Here is a 25,687-nt window from a genome sequence, read left to right as displayed (position 1 = left end):
AAGGGGCACCTCGTCAAAACGGCGGTTGATTTCCGCGAAGATTAATAATCTCCGAACGGAACAGCTTTCTCTCTCCCTCTCTTTCTATGCAACGCGCGAGAATTCTCTCTTTCTTCGTCTCTTTCACTGTTCGACAAAGTTCTGACCCAACTTTATTATAAAACTAATATTTTCCAAGTTCTATGAGGTATTACGATAGTTTTCTGAAAGGGCCTGCCAAGGCGAAATGGTCCGCGGGGCGAAACTTCAATATTCGGCGACCATAACGACACCGACTGATATATTATTTCCTACAACTTCTACTCTCGAGGTTTTGTCTGCTCCGCGGCCGGAAGAAAGGGAAGAAAACGCGCGGGAGCGAGGAGAAAAAAAGACTAGAGATGGAAACTTGATTAAGAATTCCATCCGCTTGCAGTCTTGCGTTCTCTTCTCTTCTTCCCAGGAAACGAGAGAACCGCGATGCTTCGCGTAGCGTCGCGTAGCGAATTAAACGACCGGTGAGATATGAAGATTTAATAATAAAATTGCATTGACCCAAGCAAGCCTTTTTTTTTTTTTTTTTTTTTCCCCTCGAAAATGTTACATGGTAAAGGGAGGAAGATTTGCACGGTCCATCGCTCAAATTGATCCTCCGCTACGGCGAAATCGAAACACGACGAGCCGATGACGATCACAGTACATCGCGCAAATTAACCCCTTCGACCGGATCAAAATGTTCGCAGTTGGCTCAGGTCCGGCTCGACGAATGTGTCTGTAATCGATCGATATTTTCGAATTGCACGGAGGCTTTATATGCGCGCGCTCTTTACGTATTTCGGTACGTTCACAATTCGATGTTCGTAATCGATTTTCAGATTCGAAGACTTCGAAATTTGCGGGGGAAATATCAATATCGATATCCGATCGTCATAAAATAACGAATAAAGAAAACTTGGGGTTTCTAACAAAGAGTTGTGTGTAATTTTTAAGCAACAAGTATTCGGACAGATACCTACAGTTCTAAAAAATAATCGTAATTACCTTATTTTTTTAATAAAATAAAAAGAAAATAAAAAATTTGTTTTTCTATCTTAATTTTTTTATATTTCTCTTCTGTACTCGCAATTTCCATATTTGCGAAATGCAACTCTCGCGAGCATATGTACGTGTGTACGTGAAAAAAATTTCACTTTATATTACATTGTTTATATACAACACAATAGTGCAAACATATTCTACTTTTTTGTATTCATTATATCATGTTTTTCTTCTTCGTTTTATTACAACGAATGTGTTGCCACTGATAAATCTGGCTTCATCGGCGGTATCGAATCGTCGTCGGGGAAAATTCGTAGGAAAAGCGGATAGGAGATGTCGGAGCAGCGGGAAAAGTAGGAGTCGGTCGCGGGGTCAAGGGACAAACTGGGCGACCTAGAGAAAAAGGCAGAAGGGAGAGAGATAAGAGAGGGACCAAGAGACGCGACACAGAGAACAAAGGGTGCTTATCGACGTCGCGGTTCTTATCCTCCGGTAATTCCTTTTATTTTATCCGTTTCTTCTCTTTCGCCCTCCTACCCTCTCTCCGCGAGAGGATCTCGAGAATCGGTACTACCACAACGTACAACCTATGAGATAATCGGAGATCTAACTACTCGAATGTAGACCAAGCTATTTCTGGGCGTATCTCTCATAGGCGTGCGCGGCAATCTCTCAGATTTTTTCCTATTAAAAATGTTTTTCCCCGAGAAAAAGCGACATTAATTCACTTCGACGTAGCAATTTGCTCAACTTCCGCGAAAAAGCGACAGTAGCGGAAATCAACAGTAAAGTTTAGTGACTGACATCACGACGTAACTTCGTAAATGACGTTAGATGAAAAGAGGAGGGGGGGATTAGTTGTTAAATCGATTGAGTTAATTTTTCACTTTAATTTTTGCGTCTCTGTGTAAAATAAGTTCGCAACAATAACAACGAGGCTTAAACGGAGACTAAATGATACGTCAATTTCTATATGTCTATGTTCTTGTTTATTTCGCCTTTTGGCAAATTTCACATACTTTTTCAAAGGACAAATTTTTATGTTGATTAAATCAATTCCATCGCTGGTCTGAGTCTTCAAATTTTTTTTTTCCATTTTTCTTCCGTGCGATTTAATACATATGTTTCGGCTATTCCATCTTCAACTCTTTCTACATATTTTTTAATTGTTTGGAGTATTTCTTTGCTTTTTACTAGGGAAATCAGTTTCTTTTGAGCATGACAGACTGTATAGTAGGGATATAAAAAGGTCATAATCTCGCCGCTGATTCGATGATGGCATGTTTATCGCGAATATATTTAAAATATATTTTTTTCCATACATATATTGCCGAAAAATTTTGCTGTATAAAATAGTAATGGGCTATCCTCTAATAGCATAGCGCTGTTTTGAAATAGCATCTAATTCACGTAATTTATCGGGGAAAGACTTTCCTGGCGTTGTGGAGTTTCGTTTCTCATATCTGCGCTAATCTATTTTGCATTAGATAATCTACTTATGTTATATGTGGATTTCCCGGTTATGTCAAACTAAACCACGATTTATGTTTCCGAAGCACAACGGACATTAACGGACCGCGGAAGCATTAAATTGTCATATCGCGAACATTAACTAATCGAATATGAGATATTTCTAGAGCGCTTTGATGGATTTTCAGGCTAGGAAGACTTAATCAGAAAAAATAACATTTTCCCAATTTCCATATTTTGCTGTGCCTAATTGCAAACCACTTTTGATGTGTTTTTCCGCGAGAATAAAGGTTTTTGCGAGGGGTGTGTCACTGTTGCAATACATGTACATTTTTTTCTACTTCGCATTGATTTACAAGGATAAAACAATAATAATCCAGACAAGATTAAAACGTCTTAAAAAGTAAAAATGTTGTAAAAATCTAATCTAATTTTATGTGTATTTTGTGTTGAAGTTTATATAAAAGAAATTTTTATTACAAATGTTTTTTAAGTTGATTTTTAAAAATTTCTAAATTTTTTAATTACGACGTTTAAAAGAAAATATTTTTTTAAAACTTATAATTGGGAACACATAATTCTTTTTGTTATACACTGAGAGAATTTTCTCTTAGAATTTACATTAAAAATCATGGTAATCGTGGGACAATATGGTATCGAAAAAATTTTATGAGAATTTCTCTGATTAATATTTATCACAATAAAAATAATAATATTTATCACAATAAAATATAAAACATGTTTGATTAATTTTACTAAACTACTAAATGGTAAAATTAATCAAACATTTTATATTTTATTGTAATAGATATTATTATTTTTATTGTGATAAATATTAATTAAAGAAATTCTCACAAAATTCTTTCCATATCATATTGTCCCACAATTATCATGATTTTCAAAATAAATTCTAAGAGAAAATTCTCTCTGTGTATCTTTATTATAATATCATATTTTAATTTAGATGTTCCAACTAAATATTTGCAATATTAATTTTAAAAAATATTAATTAAAAATTTTTGCAGAATATATTGGAACTATATGATTTACAATATCTTATAAATTTATTTTTCTTACTTTTCTTTTTATAATCATTCTTATTACATTTTTCTTACTAAATTAAACAGTACTAATATTTAAATATTGTATTTTATTTTAAAAAGAGAATTAACATAATTACACACGCATTTTGTAGCATTACTTACAATTATACGGCGCATTACATGGAATTATTTAGAATTCTCGGTAATTCACAATACATGTATAAATTTTTTATGAGTGAGACACCCTTCGGTCAACTCATTATCTTTTGATAATTAACCTATTTCGCTTTTTACAATTTTTTAAAAATTCTTTAATTCTTACATATTTTATTTTTTGCTATTACATTTTTTTGTATAAAATCTTTTAAGGCTATCGAGAGAGAGAGAGAGAGAATGCGCGAAATGTCATTGTGTAGAATAGAATTGATTTCACATTTTTTATTTATCTTTCTCATTCTAAAATGATTAACAATTTTTTTCAAGGTATTAGAAAGACAAAATAAAGTGATACGCTTTTAATGAAAAATATATAAAGACGAAGCGCTGAAGGGAAGGAAAAAAAACGGATGGAAATAAACTCCGCGAGAGAGTCGAGAAAAAAAAAGCATTTAAATATATTCGATTACCGAGCCGTATAGAATATCACGACGACGCATGACTTCCCTCCCCCTCCCCCTCCTTACGTAGAATGTACCGAGCTTGCCGAAGTCACGTGTGTATGACGTGCTCGCGGATGTACGTTGCGGCCCCTCTGCCCCCTTGCTGGACAAAACATTCGTGTTTTTCCTTCGATCGTAACTTTTCGAGGCGACTCGAGTACGCATTATAATCGCGGCGAGGATCGCGAATGTCGAATAAAGTGTGTATGCGTGTGTGCTCGACGCAGTATTGTCAAGATTTTATTATTCGCGATAATATTCTCTCGATTTGCGCGGACGCCGGTAGTTTCGAAAGTTTCGGCGCGCATGCGCGGTGGCGTTGCTGTAGTCTCGTCGAGTCTCCTGCCGGTCGTCGTTTCGGTGGTCCGTCGATTCGGCGGATTTTCGCAATCTTTTCCCGGTCCGAGGTAACCCGCGGTCGCGAATTAGCGTCGAAAGTGTCGTACTAACGCCGTGCCGCGTTAATACGTATCGGGTAGGCGTTATCTCGCGGAATCGTGGCGTCTCGGAGCATCGGCAAAGTGGTGGAGCGAGCCCAGTGATTCTCAGCGGCCGGCATTACTGCGCGGCAATGTTCAGATCGCGATGACGTAGTCACGCGAAAATGACCCTTCTTCACTTATTTGCGGGGACCGTCCCTCTTCGTGGGTCAACTGTGGATACGATCGAGTGCCAGGAGGGTCGAATTCATGTTCGGCGAGGGTGTCCGGTGCCGAGTCGACATCGGGGGAGTATCCTGGAGCGGTAATTAGCATGCAGGACTGCATCTTGAGACAATAGGGGAATGCACCGAGCGAGATTCAAAATGGCCGCAAGTATTACCCGAGCAGCAAGTACGAGTGACGTATGACGTCGTGACGTCACGAGCAACACGCCGCGAACGGGACTCCATGAAACGGGTCTTGAGAACAAATTTTCTCTTTCCGTCTCGAAAATAAAATCACGTATCTCGTCGTATCTCGTCGTCAGTGCGGGAGTGTCGAATTCATATCGGGCGTTTCTATGAGTGTATGAGTGATCTATACAAAAGCATATTAATTTGTGATGGTGTAAAATGTGCCCAAAGTTCCCCTGTCAATTGGATATACATTTGGATATAATGTACGGCGGAATATGGATTACTCAACTGCAGCGAAATCTGAGCGGCGAAAATTTTATCGGTGAGCGTTAGTAATGTTATATTGTCTTCAATTCTAATATTATATAATGCTCGATAATGCTCGATATGTAATGATTCACATATAATGTTATATATTTAGTACGTATATATAAATTATAGCCATAAATTTTTTATCAAGTTAAAAATTTTTTTGACAAAAAAAAAATTATTTTCTTAATAAAAATATAATTTTAATTTAGCAATGTGATTAAAAATAAATTATTTTTTGCTTATAGTTAAATGTATTTTTACTATATTATTTTTAATATATTTTTAAATTCTTAAAATTTATGTAGAAAAACTATATATATTTTTTCTTGAGTTTATTATTATTATTATTATTGACTCTGTAAGCGGCGTTTAGGGAAAATTTAATTATAACAGTTATGAGAATCTTTACTATACATCTAGTTTTGTCTCGCGTTATTATCTCCAATTCTAATATATATAATGCTCGAGATGTAATGAGAAAGAAAGAGAGAGAGAGAGAAAGAGATTCACAATGTTATATATTTAGTACACAAATTATAGCCATCAATTTTTTATCAAATTAAAATAAAAATTTATATAATAGAAGATTTAATAAAAAATCATAATTTTAATATAGGTATATGATAAAATAAATAAATTATTAAATTTTGAAATAATTATAATATTAAATATTGGAAAATAATTACACAGAGAATTTTCTCTTAGAATTTATCATGAAAATCATGGTAATCGTGGGACAATATGATATGGAAAGAATTTTATGCGACTTTCTCTGATTAATATTTATCACAATAAAGTAATATCTATTACAATAAAATATAAAATATGTTTGATTAATTTTACTATGTAAATATAATGTAAATATAATGTAAAATATGTTTGATTAATTTTACATAGTATTTTATATTTACAAAAAAATTATATTTACATTACATTTACATAATAAAATTAATCAAACTATTTATCAACAAAATATTTTATATTATTAGATAGATATTATTATTTTTTATTGTGATAAATCGAAGGGTGTCTTACTGTCGTAATACATGTCTATATTTTTTCTGGAATTACGCATTACTTCGTATTGATTTACAAGCATAAAACAATAATAACTCAGACAAGATTAGAACGTCTTAAAAAGTAAAAATGTTGTAAAAATCTTATTTTATTTTATTTCTATTTTATGTGTTGAAGTTTATATAGAACAAATTTTTATTAAAAAAGTTTTTTAAGTTGATTTTTAAAATAAATTAAACAGTACTATTTAAATATTGTATAAAAAAAAAAAAAAAAATTAACATAATTACACGCATTCCGTTGCATTACTTGGAATTATACGGCACATGGAATTACTTAGAATTTGCAATACATGTACAAATTTTTGATAAGTGAAACACCCTTCGGGTTTTTGTAATCTGCTTCGATAGACAACGTCAGATTGTTGTAATCTCTTGATATTGTCATGATATCGATCTTAACTCCTCTCTTCTCAATAATTTTCTGACGCAGTGTTAGAGAAGAATTTCGTTCAAACATTTTAAAAATGATTTTGATCCTGTTTTTTTACTTATTACTTATTACATTTTTTTTCTTTCATCAAAATCATCAACGTTTTTTATAGCTTCGTATCGCTTCACTCTCTTACAAACTCATCTGACCTTTTCGATGTAACGAGTGCTGCTGCATAACTTAATTTTGGCCCTTTAGAATACGCACAAAGAAATACTGCTTCATACCGTTTCACGTATGCCTCGCTCATTTTAAAAAAGTTTTTATCGAGACAAATGAAGCAAGATCGTGTAAACCGTGACCACCATAGTTTTCGCCTGATGAACACAACGATGCGAAGGCTTTTTTAGCGATTCGTTACAAGAATCGATATTTTTTTCATCGAGCATTTTTCGACATAAACACGCGTGCGATATAATTTTTTTATTTATTATAAAATCTAAAAAAATCTGGTCTAAATATATCCTGAACAGCAGGCCTGTTTTTTAAAAGATCGTTTTACTATCTCTGCGTATTTTACAGCTGTTGCATTTCTTTTGATTGAAACGGCGCTTCATTTTTCCGCACGAATAAGGTCAATCGATTAGTAATATAAATAACACACACACACACACGTAACTGTACAGCTCAATTTAATTCTATCCCAGTGCAGCACGATAGAATGGAATTTAGAGAGAGAGGGAGAGAGAGACACAGAGAGATATAATATTTAATGTCTTATTTTTACCGTACAAATATCGCGTTGTGCACAATAAAAATTCTTTTCTCCGCAAGAGACATTATTGCCTTACTACACGTAGAAGCCGGAGGAGAAATGCGAGACTCTGGGGCAAAATTTTGACAATACTTTTGCGGAAATCTCTGAACGCAATCTCATTACAATGTCCGTTACCGTGCTCCACGGCAGGATCACTATTACGCAGGATGTTATTCTCGGGTTGAAATCCTTCCCGTTGCAGGTAGTATTATTTTCAAACGTGTTCCTCCTTTGCGCCATTTGCTGCAGCACTCGCGACATTATTTTTTCCGGATTTTTGCAACCGAGGCAAATGGCAGGAATTATAGAAGTTATCTTCTTACTTACTTACAAGAGTAACAGTGGACAGTTTACGCATTTTTTACTTTTTTTTTTTTTTTTTTTTTCACGAATGTACACACATCAAGCGTATATAATATTTATTACACGAAAAGGGCTTCCGAATGAGATATTGCATAAAGCCCTCATCTAATTAATTCTTCCATTATTGCAATTGAAAGGGATAATCATCTAATTACCGGTGAATATTACGCTGCTACAATTCCCAAATTATCATCATCATTTCGATAGCTTCGAGATATTATATTCGTCATATTTCAAAAATATGACGGAAATAGATGTGCGATTGTGCGCTTTTCAATCGCAACAATTTGCCTTTTGTCTCTGTCGATTAATTATAACAGAATTGCGGGTCTCTATAATGCCATATGCCATATTACTGAACTCCCGTTAATGACGCAGGTAAATTTACGATGGAGAGTGAAAGAGAGAGAATTTGAGACTTGAACGTTACCGCGAATTTCGAATATAATACTGGACGGAATGCCAACCGAAGCTCGAACCCAGATAGACGCACCTTGGCCCGCAGCTTCCCTCTCTTTCTCTTCTTCTTCTCCATCCCTCTCGTGCTCTTTGCAACCTCCAACCCCTCATATTCAGACATAAACGGCCGTGCTCGCCTCGCTGCGCGCCATTACGGTGTCCCGAGGGCCAAAACTTCGCGAAAAATGCTTGAATTTATGCTCGCCTTCGCTCATCTTCCACCTCACCCTTTCTCTCGCTTTCTATGGACCCTCTCCCTCTCTGCAATTCCTCTCTCCCTATCCTGTCGTCCCGCCATCCATCTCTTTTTCCACTTTCTGTTGGGCCGTTCTACGTGAAACTTAACCCGACCGCCACAGCAGCAACGGGGCTGCTCTTCGCGAGTTGGAAAATTATTTGCCGCAGTCCATTGTTCCACGTCGTTCCTCCCCCTGAGCTATTTATTATTATCCGGCAGTATCGAGCATCGTCTTCCTCCCAGCGACTCTCACTATCTAGTTAAGTACATCTGAACTTTGTCTTCTTTCCATCGGCGCTTTCTTAACCCCCGACGCTACACCTAACGACCCAACTTTCGTAAATGCTCGCAAATTTCCCAAATTACGCGAGAACATATATTTGATCTCTGTCTTGGAAAAGAATCGTAATCATAAATGTAAAACTTATGCCGGAATAAAAAAATTCGAAGAAGCTATATCCAGAAAAAAACACACTACAGTAAAACGCCAAAGGGTTAATTCGTGCTCTTGTTCATAAACTTCAAATTTATCTCGAACCGCCGCAGCGATTTCGCGCGATTACGCTATCTTCCCGTTTTTCCCAAATTCCTTGGGATCTACATTTTAACGTTCGAGATAGGTTACGGAGGGCAAACCCACTCCGACGTTATCGTTTATCGAAATCCATAACAAGGCGACGTGACGCGGATATAGAGGCACGTTACGAGCGGCAAGAAATGGAAAACGTCGGCGACCGCCTAACAGAGATCCGTCGGTGATACTTGTCGTTCGATCGGAGACGTGGATGGATCGGCGTCGTATACGATCCGGTTTAGTCGACACGATCTCGCGCGCGACGTCGTTTAAATGATACCGTGTAATCCGCATATTAATTGCCGTGACATGGCAAGCGACAGGATGGAGGCTCCCGCTACGGTATCTGCGCTTTCGGTGGCGCAGGCTAGTAAAGTTTCCGCGGTGCCGCTTGCACAGGCGAATGCCTGTGCTACAGCACAGCTACCATTACCGGTTATTACTCATTCGTTAATCCAGGCACGTCCCAAACGATATACTCACCTACCCGCGAATCTACGAAACGCGCGCGCGCACGTTTATATATATATATATATATATATATATATATACATATGTATTGTATATATGTATATACAATATGTATATATGTATGTGTGTATATATGTATTCTCCTCTCGACACCACGTATGTGTCTAGCCTGATCGACCCCACGTAATACGGATGCGCTTTGCTCTATCTCGAGGTACATCAAACACACGTTCTACTACATACATATGTATATAACTACACACGTACATATACAATATATATACGACGATGTCACCGGTGTGTCATCGATGCGGTCCAAGCTGCAACTAGACGAGCTATACGCGAGAAATTCATCGACGGTGAGACCGTCGGTGCAGACAAGAAGGAAGAGAGAATCTGACGAATTAAACTCCGAAAACACAAATCCAAACGGAATTTCAGTTTTAAATCCCAAGTGCGTTAAACATAATCTAACTTGGCGCGTAACACAATTATAATCTTTCGAATATCAAAGTAATAAAATTGTGTCTCTCTCTAATTATCATATCGAATTAATTTTGCATAATATAAAAACCTGTAGTTCGATTATATTGTTATATTTTAATTTGCTATACTACCTTATCCAATTTTATATATTTCTCGAGAATATCGTATATTTTATATTGCATTATTTTTATCTTTATAATAAAAAATAAATATTAATATTAATATTCTAAAGATTCGCAAAATACTTCAATTTCCTTTCGAAGATAAAACACGTAATCGTAATATACATATATATTAACAATACAATTAATTTGGAATCATTTCTTATTGATAGTAATAACAATGGATCTTTCTAGTTATTTTAAGCGAAGATATTTAAGTGAAAACGGATAAGAGATACGTCATACAGGAATTGAAACGTGTGCGACGACCGAAGTAAAATCCCTAAAAGCAATATTTATCCATTACCCTCATATTCCTTGTTCTAGTCACTTTTGCATTCGATTACTTCGTCTACCTGACGATCGCATTATCGAGAAAAGCATGAAGATTCTTGAATATATCTCAACGTATCTATATTTTACCAAAAGTTTGAATGATGTTGACTTACGTAAGAAAATCATTATTGTATCATTACTATATTAATCATTCTTATACGTAAGAAATTAATTATTATATAAAAGTTATTCTTTATCATAAGATAGAATTATTTCTGTCAATTACTTATAAGAAATTCATTATTATATATAAAAGTTATTCTCTTATCATATATAAAATAAAGTTATTCATGTCAATAAAAAATATTGTGAATTACTGTCGGAAATTTTATGCTGGTTCCATTAACGATCATATTAACTGTGCTTATTTAATCTTGCAAAGAGTGTCATATTTTCTCGATACTGTCCACTAAATATTAAATGCAGATGAATAGTAATCGACAATTTTAATTCATGCGTATAATCGTGCCTGATAAGTTTTTAATAATGCTTTTTATATGCGAATAATAAATTTTGCAGAATATATCAACATGCGCATGATGATTCAATCGCAACTTCGTTCTGCGTTACAGAACGAATCCACGCTGTTAAATCTCGAAAATCAAAGCGACTAGCGAAGCTCTCGATGGAATTTTTATCGACAAACTTTTTCGCGTAACTCGCTTGGGATCTCATCTCGTACGTATTCGAGAACAAAGTATATCGCTCGACAGGAGAAAGACAAAAAGGGGAGAGAATATGGAACGATAAGACAGTTGTATCCAGTTCTTTGGCAAAAACCACGCAACATGTCAATGTGTCATGCAACAACGTCAAAAAATATAAATGCAAGTAAAACTTATCTGTGTTTTTTATGGGGTGCTATATTTGGCTTTATATATAATGAATAAAAAAATTAATCTACATAAATTATTTTCACGAAACACGTTAAGGAATAAAATCAAGACAAAATCTTGCAAATTCGCTGAACGTATAACAAAGTTGTCGCGTCAGCTGATTCGCTCTCCATCTCTCTCCCTTTTCTCTGTCTCTTTCTTTCTTTCATTATTCGTTAATAAAGTCGAAAGCTTTGGAATGCCTAATATTCGGTGCGGGAACGAACGGTCTCATGATTGGCAGGAAAGAGAACTGAGAGAGAGTGAGTGAAAGAGAAAAGAATACGTAGCAAAGAAAAGGAACATTCGTAAGAAAAATAAGAGAAAACGCACGCGGGACGGACGGCGCGATTCCGCACAGCGCGCGGAGGGAAATCTCGTTTTCATTCCTGCACGAGACCCATATCTCGTATGCCTGCGGGTTCTGTGTATTTTGTCTCCTTTTATATCACGAGATACCCGAGGGACCTCGATTCTATATATTTTCTCTTAGCCCTCCGGCACGAGTGTACCGTCCTATCTTCGACGTAGTAGGTGGTCGCATTTTTAGCGGACGAAATGATCGTTGGATTTTTCTTTATTTCCATTCCCGTTTCCCCGCCATCTCTCCTATTCCTCCTCCGCTCCGGTCCTTTTCCCATCGGGAACTCTTGCTTCGTTTAACCGCGACATCACGCTCCATACGCCATACCGCGAGCCAAAACAACACGAAATTCGATCTACCTAGTGGTACCAGGGAATTACAGTGGCTCCCGATTTGCTCTTTTTTCGTTTTTATCCCTTTGCGAATTAAACCCCGCCTTTTTATTCAATTTTTTCGCCTGACTCTGTATTTGATCGATTGACGTCAAATATCTATATGTACATACTTCTGCTAAATTAATTCTATCTATTTCTCTTGAAAAATTTCAACCAACGCACAAACTTTGCATTCTATATTTTACTACGGCTTCTACGAAACGCATTCGACGCAGTTTTCTAATATTTCTCAAAATTGTTCACCCGAGACGGTGTATGCTATCTCTGGTCTCGTATATTTACTATAAATTTCACGGAGGAATCAAAAAACACTCGCACAAGCATGAGCCTCCGCCCGCTCGGTGAAAGTATATTTCGCGATCAGCGTATTTGCGCTGCTCCGGAATACTTTTTGTATTCTCTTTGCATTCACACACACATGCACACAACATCTCGCGCTATGCGCTTAGCTGCGCGATTTGCTTCCAGACAACAGCAACTTGTACGAATTCTCGCGTTCGGCGTTCTCGCCGAATAAAAGGAGAAAGCGACTTGCCGAGGAGGTACCGCCGATTCAGTGTGATGGAAGGAAGGATCCTTCACACTAGCGAACGAAGAGAATCGAGGCGAAGCACCCGCCTCACAATATTTCCGGTTTCAAAGTATACACGGGGCACGGGGTGTGCATATACACCCTATACAAACGCCGGTGTGCGCGCGGCACGCTTCGCGGGCGCGAGAGAAATCCCGTCACGGTTTAAAGCGATCAGTCCCATCCACTTTGCGACACGTACAAAGAGCCGAGAAAGTATACAAAGCCCTCGTGCTTGAAGGCTCGTGCGCGAGCGAGACTCGAGCCAGTCAACCGTTCGGGCCCTTTCAGAAGAGAGCGGGTTTGCCCGCCGCTGCAGCTTCTTGGTTCACGCCATGGCTTCGTCGTCGTCGACGACGACGACGACGACGACAACAACGACGGCAGCGACGGCGACGACGCTCTGGCGTTCCAGCTTTGTAATCTAACAAATTCAGCTTATTTATATTCAATGTGGTGGCGGCGCCTGTGCTACTCCTATACGTGCGATGCACGTACGTATTCCACTAACGCGAAATAACCTTCTCCCCCTCACCCCTTGCTCTTCGTGCCCTCGTTCTCCTTCCAATTCCCTGCTGCCGGCAACCCCCGTGCCGGCTGCTTTCGCCGCTATATGTGCGTACATGTTTTGCCCGAGTTTATTGCTCGCGGGTTCACCCCCGCGCAAAGCAAGCATGCGACCGTATTCGGGGTCGGGAATCGCGGGCGAGAAAGACGGAGAAAGACGTTTCGCGATTTCTCTCAATCGTGTTGCGGCAACGTTCGCAAATTTCAGGGAACTCCCCGCCAGTATATTTGACAACGAGAAATCTCGCTCGCGCACCGGAATCGACGCCAACGCGCGGACATGCGATTTCACGAGCGATAGGCATCTCTCCATCACTTTTATAGTATATGTATATACCTACACGTACACGATTATATACGCGATTCATTAGTCTTGTGCGAAAGATACAAGTTTTCCCAATTAGAGATATAATGGAGTAGTCTTTAGTTAAATTTATTCCACTTCGTGTAAACTATGGAATTCACGTATTTTTTCGTAAAATAAAAAACTCGGCTTCGCGAATGAACCGTGTAATCGTTACGAATCGTGTAAATTATGCAGCGCGCTTAAATCTGTAGTCAGGGAATACAAACGAAAAATCCTGAAACGAACGCGAGGCAAACGGTTTGGAATTGCAAAAAAAAAAAAAAAAGAATATCTGGAACGAGAATACAGATTGAATACTCCCATGAATACTCGACAGACTTGGCCACTCCGCTTAGCCGCAGGAAACTGTATTGTATGCCGGTCGTTGACAAAGCTTTTCCGTATTGTATTTTATTGCACGCACTCTCTATTGCGTTCCGCCCATCCTGTAAAACATAGCCATGCATGAAAGTGCACTTCGGTTATCTTGACAATGTCCTCCCACCCGTCCATCCTCGTCGCTGCCCTTCCTTCCATCCTCCTGTCTCAACTTCTCTCGACGACATTTTATATACGATTGTCGGACTATTGACTTGAAAAGATACTTGAAAAGTGCTTGTTTATTTTTCTACGCAGAATCGACATAGCTGCTTTCTCGTTATATATCTCGACTAAGTCATTCTCTTTTCAATATCAATGCAAATTGCAGGAAAGCTGCTTACTCGTGCGCATAAATACTATATCGAGACGCGATATAATATTACTGATTTTCAATCGTATATACACGCTCACTTTTCCCTCTCATCTTTTCACTCGCACGTATACTAATCTTCATCGCCTCTCTCGAATAAGATGGGGTTTTAGTCGCCGAAAAGATACGCGGTACCCTTTCAACCGCACTTTCGAGCGAACGACTGCGGACGACACGCCGTTAATTTTATTTGTTAATGTACTATTTAAGGTTCAAGAGTCCGTTGTCCTAAGAGCCGGCATGAGGCGGGAGAACCAGAATTATTGATCGGCCACGTACCGGGTGTTGCGTCAACCGCAACTAACCGGTGACGTGCGACGTGCGATGAATCCGTTTTTATTAAATCTCTTTTACTCTTTTTTAAAGAGTGAATGGCTCTCTCTTTCTCTCGGCGGAGGTCGCGGGTTAAATATCGCGTGTAAATAAAGCAGCACGTAGCCCGACCCCGGTACCGTCGTATATGCGTCAAAGATAATTCAACTTACCCTCGTGCGGCGAAAAAAACGCAGTTACGGCGAATGAAGTAGCTCTACTACCCTTCTCTGTATTAAACAAGCGGGGATACATGTATGTACATGGTTGTATTTTTCTAACGTGCTTACTTGAACCGAGGTCCTACCGTGTGATAATCCGCCACGTCACTTCCACCAACGCTTTTTCCACCACGAGTGAGCGCATAAGCCGTCTCGTTAATGCATGTTATACATATTATAGTATCGCGAGGGCTTGAAATATCTTTGATGAAGTAATTTGACAAAGATATCGACCGCGACGACGGCCGTCATATAAGCCGCCGAGTATTCTTTGTTTTACCGACTACGGATTTCCGGCACAGTTCGTTTCTTCCTGTAAAACCGGGCCGGTGGCGCCAAGAAAATTGCTCGTTAGTCCTGTATTCGGAGAACGTTTCGTGTCCGCCCGTCATACGCCAGGCACATGGCCAGCGCATGCAAATCCGTATAAATGGGAATCAACCGTATTATGCCGGCGCACCGTAGCTCTTAACGTTACGTTTTATTCCTCGCGGATAAGATGAATTAAGTTAGAAACTGCTGATACTGCACCCCGTTCTCGACAGCGAGCCATCTCGAACACAAATTCAAATTAGCATTGTTAATTATTTTTCCGACCGGAATAATATGGCGCAAATTTAAAATTTTACGTGTACAGCATATTTCATATTTCCGTTTAATATGCCGGAACGCTTCATACAGATACGAAGATGGTTTGTTAACAAAGGCGCGAAAATTATTGCAGTCCGTGCATCTAGTACACGCCTTGGTTTACGATATATTTTAGAGAGAGAGAGAGAGAGAGAGAGAGAGAAAGCTTTATATATTATATACAAATATATAGTTTAAAAAATATGATTTAATGACAATATCCCTCCAAAAATTAAAAATTTATTAACATTATTTACGTATAATTTTTACAATATAATCTAATTTTTAATTGCGTAACCCTCGCTGTAAGGATCAATTAGCTCGTGAACCAGAATTCATGTACGATTAATTTTGCACACTATCTGAGCAAATTTGCACGTCAATTTAATACTTCACACGCTCCAGTATCTCTATATCGTATTTCCACCTTATACATCATGATAAGGATCGACACACGGTGCATGTGTAATGCCGGCGTGAATTCTTGATAGACCATTATGACAAAAAAGCTATTGGATTATCACGCTCGCTTCCTCAAAGCGTGATTTCTTGCTCGATCACCCGATAGCAAAATCTCAGACTATAGACGACGGGATGCGGTGTAATGGTTTACGTATTAAATGGAGCATACCAGGTCCCATGGGAGGTCCCTCCCTCTAACGCGTAGTACGTTCTGTATACACACACACATATATATACACACACACCACGTAAATAAGCACACAAAGCAGCCTGGGTTCGTTTGCGTGCACGAATACGAATACCAAGCGCGTCCGCGTCTGTGCGCCGGCGGATGCAATTTAAATTAGACAGACTCTCGGTATTTCCTGACCGTAAGTCTTAGCCAAACGTCAGTGGCAGGTGCTCTCTCCTTCTTTGCCGTGTACAGACTATATACCATGCGCTTTCGTTCGCGTCTCAAAAATCTCTATGATTTACTGTACCTCGCTTTAAATTACTTTAACGCGCGTCCCTCGCACTCGCAAAAGCGACAACGAGCGAATATATATAAATTACTTTACACGCATTATTATTATTACCATTATTTTATATCACGAGCACGCCATATCGACAATTTTCCACCGCGCCTGTATTAGATCGCTCGAAATTCCGGAGTAGAGAATTTTATCCGTGAGATTGGAAAGAGCTGTCGTCGTCGTCGTCGTCGTCGTCGTCGTCGTCGGCGGGCGTTAGAAACCGACGATATGTCAGGCTATCACTATATCTAGGACGAAGAGTGGAAGGATACCCGCCCGCCTTTTCCCGAACGCTTTATTGAATTTTCCGACAGCGAGCGCGAAGGTACGCAATCGGTCCCGCATCCGCGCAAACGACGAAAACGTACCGCAGCGTATCGAGGGTTAGGACACAACTTTAAAGGGCGCGATCGAGCGCGAAGCGCGACAAGGGAAATTAATTAACCACGCTCGATGAAAGGAGTGATCGGGGGGGGGGGAAAGAGAGGGGCGAAAAGGGACTGTTTGTCGGAGCTTATTGTATTCAAACGATGCAACCCAGTTTTAATTTTACCCGACGAGAAAACAGCCCGTCTCGCTCTCGCGCGGATCCACGACCCTTCAATTTCAGGGGAGATGCCCGCGCGAGCCGCCTCAGCCGGCGCACTCGTTATTTGCATACAAAGCTGCACACGCATATACGGCAACGGGGCCGACGAAAGAGATAATTGCGAAAGGGACGAAAAGTTACTTAGCTGAAATCATTTGTTTCCATCGCGCACCGGGTATAAGCTACCGGTGGCAGCAGCGCGAAATGTTCAACATATGTATAATGTGAGCTGCATCATGCTTTACGGTGGCGGAAATGTTACGAAATACAAAGGACATTCCTTGAAATAAACGGAGAAATTTTCGTTCGCGAAAAAAGAGAAGCTATGCGCGCTATTTTTTAAATACGGAGCTTCACGTGATGTAGTTCGATACAGTTATACCAGCATACTTAAGATCGATTGACTTGTTGTAACGCGTCCTAGTCTACCCCCAATAGGGATTCAAGCCGAAGAACGAATATTTTCTCTCCCCTTGCCGACCCTTCCGAGAATTCGATCTAACGCTCTGAGCGACTGAGTGAGATAGACTGGTAACTGTATATTCTCATTTAGTATCCTCCTTGTCTCTTTTCCTTTATTTCTCTCTTTTTTGATTTTTGAATTTTGATTTTTTTATTTATTTTTTTTTTAACCAGCCCCAGTTTTCCTCGACATTTCGCCATTGTTAGCTCGCCGATTGCCTCGAGCGAGCGAGAGCGCGCGCGGGACAACCAAGTTAATCGGTAGAACAAAATTCATACATTCATTCGAAAAGCAATTTTAAGTTTAAAATGTCGAAGGGCACCGCGTGAACACGAGCGGATACACTACTTCGATGAACGCCGGGGATTCATTCAAAATAAATTTTTATCGGAGAACAGCCGGCGCGAAAATGGCCTCTCTTCATTGATTTTTATAATTTTTGGCTCTTTTATTCCATACGTTGAAAGTTGTCACGTCGCTCACCTAGGAGCTTCGGCAGAATAGAAAAGATCGCGAGATTCGACCGATGGAAAAACATCCGCGAGCACCAATCACAGCGCGATAAAAGTTGGAAATCCCAGACGATTCGCTATTGGAGACTGCGAACTTTTCGACGCGAGCCTGGTAGTGGAAAACTCATCGTTGTTTCCAACTATAAGCTCAGGCATTCCCGAAATTGAATCTCGAAAATCTTACCGATATCGGCTTCCCTCAACGATTTCGACTTTGCGATAGGGAACGATCAACGAATAGACCATATATACATATATATTAAGACTATGAACTCGACTATTGAATTCGCACGCGACGAAAAATTTATATTTCGATAGGATTGATAATTCACCGCACATATTTTCGGTGAGAATTGATTTATCTGTCATGCGTAATTTGATCTCTCCGATGAGCATGAAAAGATAAAGGAGAACTGAATCCAATTAATCATTTATATTTAACGAAAGAATTTAACACGATATTCGATTGTTCACCATTCGCAATTTTTTATCTGTTGCAAAAATACATATACGATGTTGATAATCGGATAAACGCGCGTGTTTTCGAGCGAGGAAGAAACATTTATCGTCATTAATTCCATTAATTTCACGATTGTATGCCATTAATGAAAATGTTGCGTATATACGCGCTTCTCATTTTCCTGTCGCTTTATCCAACCGCTCGCTTTTCTCTCCCGCGCGCGATGTTATAATAATTTCGTTCGTCTCGATTGTTACGCATACGTGTAGTAAACGTGTGTGCACGACTTTGGTCCGATCCGCTAGATTACGTAACACAATTGTAGATTGAATGAAATTAGACCGTAAGGGAGGAAGCAGACTCCATATATTTTCCCTGACGACTCCGGCTTCTCTCTTGAGGCAGATTTCTGAAATTAATATAGAAACTTTGAGGGCGCCGTTCCGCTAACAATCTCTGTACTCCTCTAAGCCGCGTTCTCGAAACACGAGACATTGCTTTCTCTCTCTCTCTCTCCCTTTCTCCGTTTTCTTCTCTTTGGTGCTTAAAAAAAAACATTTTTTTTAAATTGTTTAAAAAAAAGTTTATGAGGTTTGAATGTTTCCTCTAAGTGTTCAGCAAATCTTTTCGCCTTCTTATTATTATTGTTTCTAGTCCAATTTTTCCATTACTCATTTTAATAGATGGAACTTATATTTTTGATCTTTTCAGTCCTTTTATAGTCTTTTAAGATTTTTTTGAGACCCTGTGCATTCAAAGATATTTTCTACAAAAGACTCGCGCGGTTCAATGAGTCATTTGAAGACAAGAGAATTTTTTTATTTCGTTGCAAACGCGGACTCTGTCTTGTGTGCGCGCGCGTCGGTGAGACATTATTACCTTGTAAAGGCGTGGGGGGGGAACACATCCGATTGTCCATGTTTGTAAAGTGGCGTCCGTTAGAGAGCGCATCCCTTTCTATCTCGGCCCTTTTTGTCAAACGCCGCGGACAGACGTGCATGTATGCAGAATGGACGCAATGACCCGTCGAATGCGCTTTTCTGTATTGGCGAAGGTACAGTTGTAAAAATCAAACACGCGACGAAACGCACAAAGGCAAAGGAAATCTTTGCTCTCCCGTTACTCGTATACTCTCGAATAATTCTCTCCGAATATACATCGACGTTGTAAACTTGAATATATGCATCACGATGAAACTGATTGCGCGGTGTTCTTAACAATAAAACGTTCATAAATGTAATTTAAAAAAAAATTCTTTTTACATTAAAAATTTTATACATTAATTTTACTTTCCTGGCGACTTTATAAAATCACGGACTTATTGTATGAGGAAAGATATTTGTACTTCTTACGTTCACACACTAACTTAACCAGTGATTCTATAGAATCATCAAAGATTTTATAAAATAGCTCGATTGAGTTATATTTTTGTCGTGACATATTCGCAGAATAAGTTGAGCGAAAATTTGTCTTTGATTATAATATTGCCAAGTCGCTAAATATTGAAAGACTAAAGGCCTCAAATTAAGTTATCTCCGGTAAAGGAGAATGTCTGCAAATCTCTCTCTGGAAATAAAATGCAAATACTATTATTCTTTCCTGTGCAATTGTCCGTTAAATTTCATCGATTATTCCTCGACTTAAGCGAATCAAGCTTTTAAGAGAAATTTTCAAAGTTTAATTATCTCGCATATATATCTTTAACCCTGCATACCTTTAAATAAAATACTGTCTACATAATCCGCATCTTTCTTTATCGCGATAGATAATTCGATCCATCGATCGTCGAACGCGATGCGCAAATCGTCGACCGCAGCTGTATAGATCTCGTTTATGTATCTACCGATTACGTGAATATATATATGGGCGATGCACGAAGGAGATATACATATATACCATGGTGGCCTATGCGTGTAGGCGAGTATGTTTCACTCATAAATTCTCATTCGTCCGTCGATGCCGTCGGTTTTCTGCGCACAGCTGCACGCGCACTCTCATGCATATACATACGCATAAGTAAATAATAAAATATCGGTGTCGCGTACACATTAAATTTGGCGATATAAAAGGCAAATACCGGCTCGCGCGCGGGAACCGCCCGAGTTGACTTAAAAATCAGTTTTTCACGAATATCGGATACCGATGGTGATAATAACTTTTGTCCGGCTGCTGACAGAGCGGAGAGCGGCAACGCGATATACTCTCTCCTACCCGCGAGTGAAGTCTCGCAGTTGACTGAAAAAATAAACGTAGAAAAATACCGGGCGAAAGCATAGCGGAGAATGGCACAATCGCGTATAACAAATTGAAAAATGACTGACCGGGCTATATCAACCATCGCGCGTCACGCGAATTTACGACTGCGAGCACATAGATTTCGCGCTCGTCGAGATCCTATCGTCGATTGGCCGAACATTTGACAAGAATTCATTAAAACATTCCAGGAGATATTTATTCAGGATCATATTTATCTATAGGAGGTTGCGCGAAATCTTATACGTTTATCGTTGCTCGATAATAAACATCATCTTGTTGGATAGCAAATCGCGCGGCTGTTGGACCGTCTTAAATACGCGTAAGTTTCGTAAACGTAATTTATTCTTCGTCGATGAGCACCGAAATGTCGGCGGAGATTTCAGCAAGTGGCTCATTTAATTACAAGTTCGCCGGGAGCCAGCATTGTCGCGCAACAATGTATTATAATCCAAGTTGGTCTCCGCGTCGTGATAGCGACGAGTTTCTGTTATTTTCGCATCGCCGGCACGGCGGGACCCTATGCTATAGCAGGCGGAACTTTGCGCGGTTTCACTGATGCCCAGGCCAAGCCCCCAAGCGAACCAATGATAAATTAATTCGCTCGACGACGTCGTCGAAAACGCGAAATGTCACACGACGCTTTCGCATTTACGCGGATGTCGGTTAAATATCTCTCGAGGCAACAAATATTTATTGCTTTGTCCCTTCAAACATGTCTCTTTCTCTCTCTCAACGCAATTTATTATCACGATTTATATAAAAATTTTTTTATTACGTGTGTATTACGATTTATATATATATAAAAATATATCTCTGATCTGTGGTTTCTGGTTCATGGTCTATGGTTTATAATCTCTTGTGTCTCATCTCTATGGTCTATAGTCTATGATTTATAGTTTATGGTCTCTAGCCTTTGACTCTGGTCTATAGTTTATGGTCTCTGGTCTCATATATAAGCTGCCTCCCCCCACATTTCAAAAAATTTATATTTAATTAATACGTGTGTGTAAAGCTAGCATCTCATTTCGTGTGGAAATTTATAAATAATTAAGTGTTAGCTTTATTTTCAATAATTTTATTAGTTCAATATTTTTTAGTTTAATATTTTTATCCTTGTTCTCTCTCATCAATCTCTCTCTCCTATCTCCGCGAAAATCTCTCCATTGACAACGTCGAAGAGAAGCCCGAGTTTTATGTACTGTTTGGCATTGTTTTCGCGAGATATTCGAAGGCGCGCGAGTACCAACTACCACGTTGCAGTAATCTCATTATCGTCCGGCGATGCTTGTTAGCCGGAAGGAAAGGGCATCGCTCGGATCCGATATAGCGTCCAGGGAGTGTGAAAGTCATTACGTTGGCGACGGTGCATTTCGCCAAACAAGCACGGTATCTCCTACGCTCCACCAGTATAGTTTCGCATCGTCGGCGAATGGAACTGCCGGGGATTTTATAGCGAACTAAGCGCGAACCGAAATTCTCGTGCGCGTGAAGTTTGACTTCGAAATTTGAAACCCGGATTTGGAGAATGGGACGAACTGCTGTAGGTACGTACCGCGCGTCCGCGAAGTCGAAATTCCAGTTTAATCTCGTCTTGATTTCGAAGGGGGAAGAGGAGGAACGGATTTAAAATTAATCGTGCAATTTCAGGTAACGCCGCGAAACGAGAGGATAACTTCCACCTTCGCGTTATAACAATATATCCGTGCAGGGTACGCCAGTACGCACATACGATCTTACACTGGTATAATGATATTTAAAGGAACGCTTTAAAACCCCAAAGTCGATTTTGCTTTATTGTTGGATATCGCGATATAAATGCACGATATAAGTGAAAGCGACACCCTTTACGATGCAGAATGCATTTCGGAAGCGCGATGCGCAGTTCGATCGGAATACGCGTCTTATACAAATGTTTCCCCGTCACATTCCCCGTGGACTTGACGCGTCTATCCGTCACTACTTGTCCCCGGGCGACAAATGCGTATATATACGACATATCGGCGTGGCGAACACGACACGACGAGCGTGATCGCTACATGGGATACCGTTTTACAAGGACCGTTATTGCGGTACGGTGTGCCGTCCTTTAGACCCCCGCCGGTGAATATCGTTTATTGGCTGCCACCGCCGATAAGCCAAACGTTAGTCACTTCGTTCATGTCCAAGTCTGACCGCAAACAAGCCGCGGGCCGTCATTTGGCATCGTTGTCTTATCCCGTCTCGTTCCCCTCAGGTATCTCGCTTTGATGGACTAACTCTCTGTTTCTCTCTTCGACACCACGTTCACTTTTTCCAAATAAAGAGAAGCCTCATATGATGCGCATAATAACGAGTTAATCCTCCGCAAGTATTAAAAAAAGCGAGTAAAAACAGCGATTTATTTTACCTCTCTTTTTCTCTTCTCTCTCTCACAATAAAGAATGTAATTATATAAATACACTGACGCGTTTCTATCATACGTTTATTACATATCTGAAAATAAATGGAGCGGTAACTGTGAATAATGAAAAGGATTTAGAGATACATATACAGATTTATGGCCTCCGGGGAAGTCTGTCTCTCTTATTCTCGATTGGTCGTATCAGTTTCGTCATCCCTCGGGTGTAATTCACTCCAAGAGTGTTTCAGATAAGCGTTTCAACTTTCGTCCGCTATTAAATCATCGTAAGACGATCCCGCGGATCGAAACATGACCGTACGCGGTTGCATGTCCGTATGTTTGATTCGTGAGAAACGGTCAGCTGTTCCGTACCGCGCAAAATTTATTTCTACCTAAGCGAAAATAATTTCTACATGGCAACGATGTGCATGCTAATATTGTTGTGAATTATAATTGTAATTCATTCGACACGCGCAAGTACATCGATTCGACGGTTTTTGTTTACTCTCGCAAATTTATTATATTACAACACACTTTAAACAACATATTTTTTTCCAATACGTTTCTGTACGCAATTTTAAAAGCTAATTATATATTGGAAGAAAATAAAAATAACAACGTATGTAAATCATCGTTTTTCGAAATCTCGCGTTCACATGTTTATGATTTAATCAAGCAGAAAATCGTATACGTTGCGATGCATAATGTTTAATGCGGTTTTAACCGTGTTTCATAAAGCAAAAATATATTTTATATGATAATTGATATTAATATATAATTATTCTTCGTAGTTCATCTAGTTTCATTATCTGATAAATATCCAACTTCAGCCTCGTCTATCAAACATTTATTGATACTTTAGTAGAGAGTAGTCTATTCATTACGCTCATTTGTTTGCTGTGGGTGATATCTTAACCGAGATAAAATTACCGAGATCTTTGAAGCTTTTACAGAAACTCGAAGAATAATTCTTTTCTCCCTATTATTGCAAATTAAATCTATCTGCAAGTTAAATGCCGCAAGAATTGAAAAAACAAAAAATAATTTTGTGTTAAAGTGCAACGCGGTAACAATAACGGATTCGCGGATGCGAAACTGTGAATTATCGTGTCGAAACTGGGGCGAATAAAGCTCAGTCGAAACAGAAACGGTTCTGATCGATACGGTCCGCTACCGCGATTAGTCAGAGTTACTTTAAGGACTGAACCGCGTGTATCTGACCGCGGAGGACCTTTTGCCCTCGAAGATTAAAGTTCGATGTAATTTGGATAATTTAGTCGCGATCTCGCTTGATTTGGTGTGTGTAAAGCTGTGATCAGCTTTCGTCTCTGGTCTGTATTATCTATGATTTCTGGTCTATGGTCTTTGGTCTCTAGTCTTTGGTCTATGGTTTCTGGTCTCTGATCTGTGGTTTATAATCTCTAGTCTCATATTAAGCTGGCCCACATTTCGAAAAATTTATATTTAATTAATACAATTAATACAATTAATACAATTAAATTATATTTAATTAATACAATTAATGCTTAGAACTGCTTTAGAATAAGCAAAACTCTCGAAAATCGTTTGATGTTTCACCTCGATATCTATAATTATCTTATGTTTCGAGACAACATGAGGTAAACGATCCGCTCGAAAAGAACACCGAAAGTGACGCTTTCTGCAGCGCTCGACGACCGCAAGGTATCGTTTCACGTCCTCGTTACCGGCAATTAACCCGTTCGATGCAATTACGAACTTTCGTGGTCAAAACGCGCTCTCTCGCCCTCTCTCTCTCCCTCCCCCCTCCCCAGTTTCGACCGCGTCTGGCACTCAGTTAAACGTATTAGCCACGCGAAATTTACTCAATTTACGGCATCACGTAATTAATGTCAGGACGTAGCAATAATTTCATTTGTTTATGATTATAGCGATTAGCGTGATGACCGGGAAAATGGACGAAATCGGATACAAATAGCATTAAATCTTGCCGTACGACGGCGACGTCGGTGTTACGTCGTTTCTGTCATTAATTGTTTCTCTTTCGATGCTCTCCGTAACGTGCCTTCAGTTACGAAATCATCGTCGAATCTGATTATTTCAGCAATATATTCTCGAACGCACGAAAGAACGAATCGCGCAGCTACGGTAATTTTATTTCGACTTTGTAGTTATACTGTGAGTCGGAGTCGCTACTTAATTGGTTTCTTGGGAGGCTTAGGTATCCGAAGCAATGAGAGAGAGATGATCATCGTCGTTAAGTCGGAAGGACTCTCATCGTAAGATACCTTTCTTACAATGGTATTAGGATCCCGTGTCATTTATGGCTAACCCACGCGATCGTTA

General features: G+C 39.3%; 1 protein-coding gene across 6 annotated transcripts in view; it reads left to right on the top strand.

Moving 5' to 3' along the window:
• The window catches only part of LOC145940300 (putative receptor-type tyrosine-protein phosphatase mosPTP-1), a 294,710-nt gene that overhangs the window by 194,683 nt on the left and 74,340 nt on the right, over positions 1-25,687 (top strand). The window contains exon 1 of one of the 6 annotated variants that reach the window (XM_083045237.1): positions 4,563-5,349. The exons of the other annotated variants lie outside the window; for them this stretch is intronic. Coding sequence (XP_082901363.1) covers positions 5,244-5,349 — 106 coding nt within the window. The 5' untranslated portion in view covers positions 4,563-5,243. Of the gene's footprint in view, positions 1-4,562; positions 5,350-25,687 lie in introns of those variants that run through there. 6 annotated transcript variants of the gene reach the window in all.

Source organism: Prenolepis imparis, unplaced genomic scaffold (assembly GCF_030444845.1).
Source record: "Prenolepis imparis isolate NDT839.2.m4 unplaced genomic scaffold, iyPreImpa1.0 SCAF_9, whole genome shotgun sequence".
Classification (NCBI taxonomy): Eukaryota; Metazoa; Arthropoda; class Insecta; order Hymenoptera; family Formicidae; genus Prenolepis; species Prenolepis imparis.
This window is presented reverse-complemented; position numbering and strand designations above follow the sequence as displayed.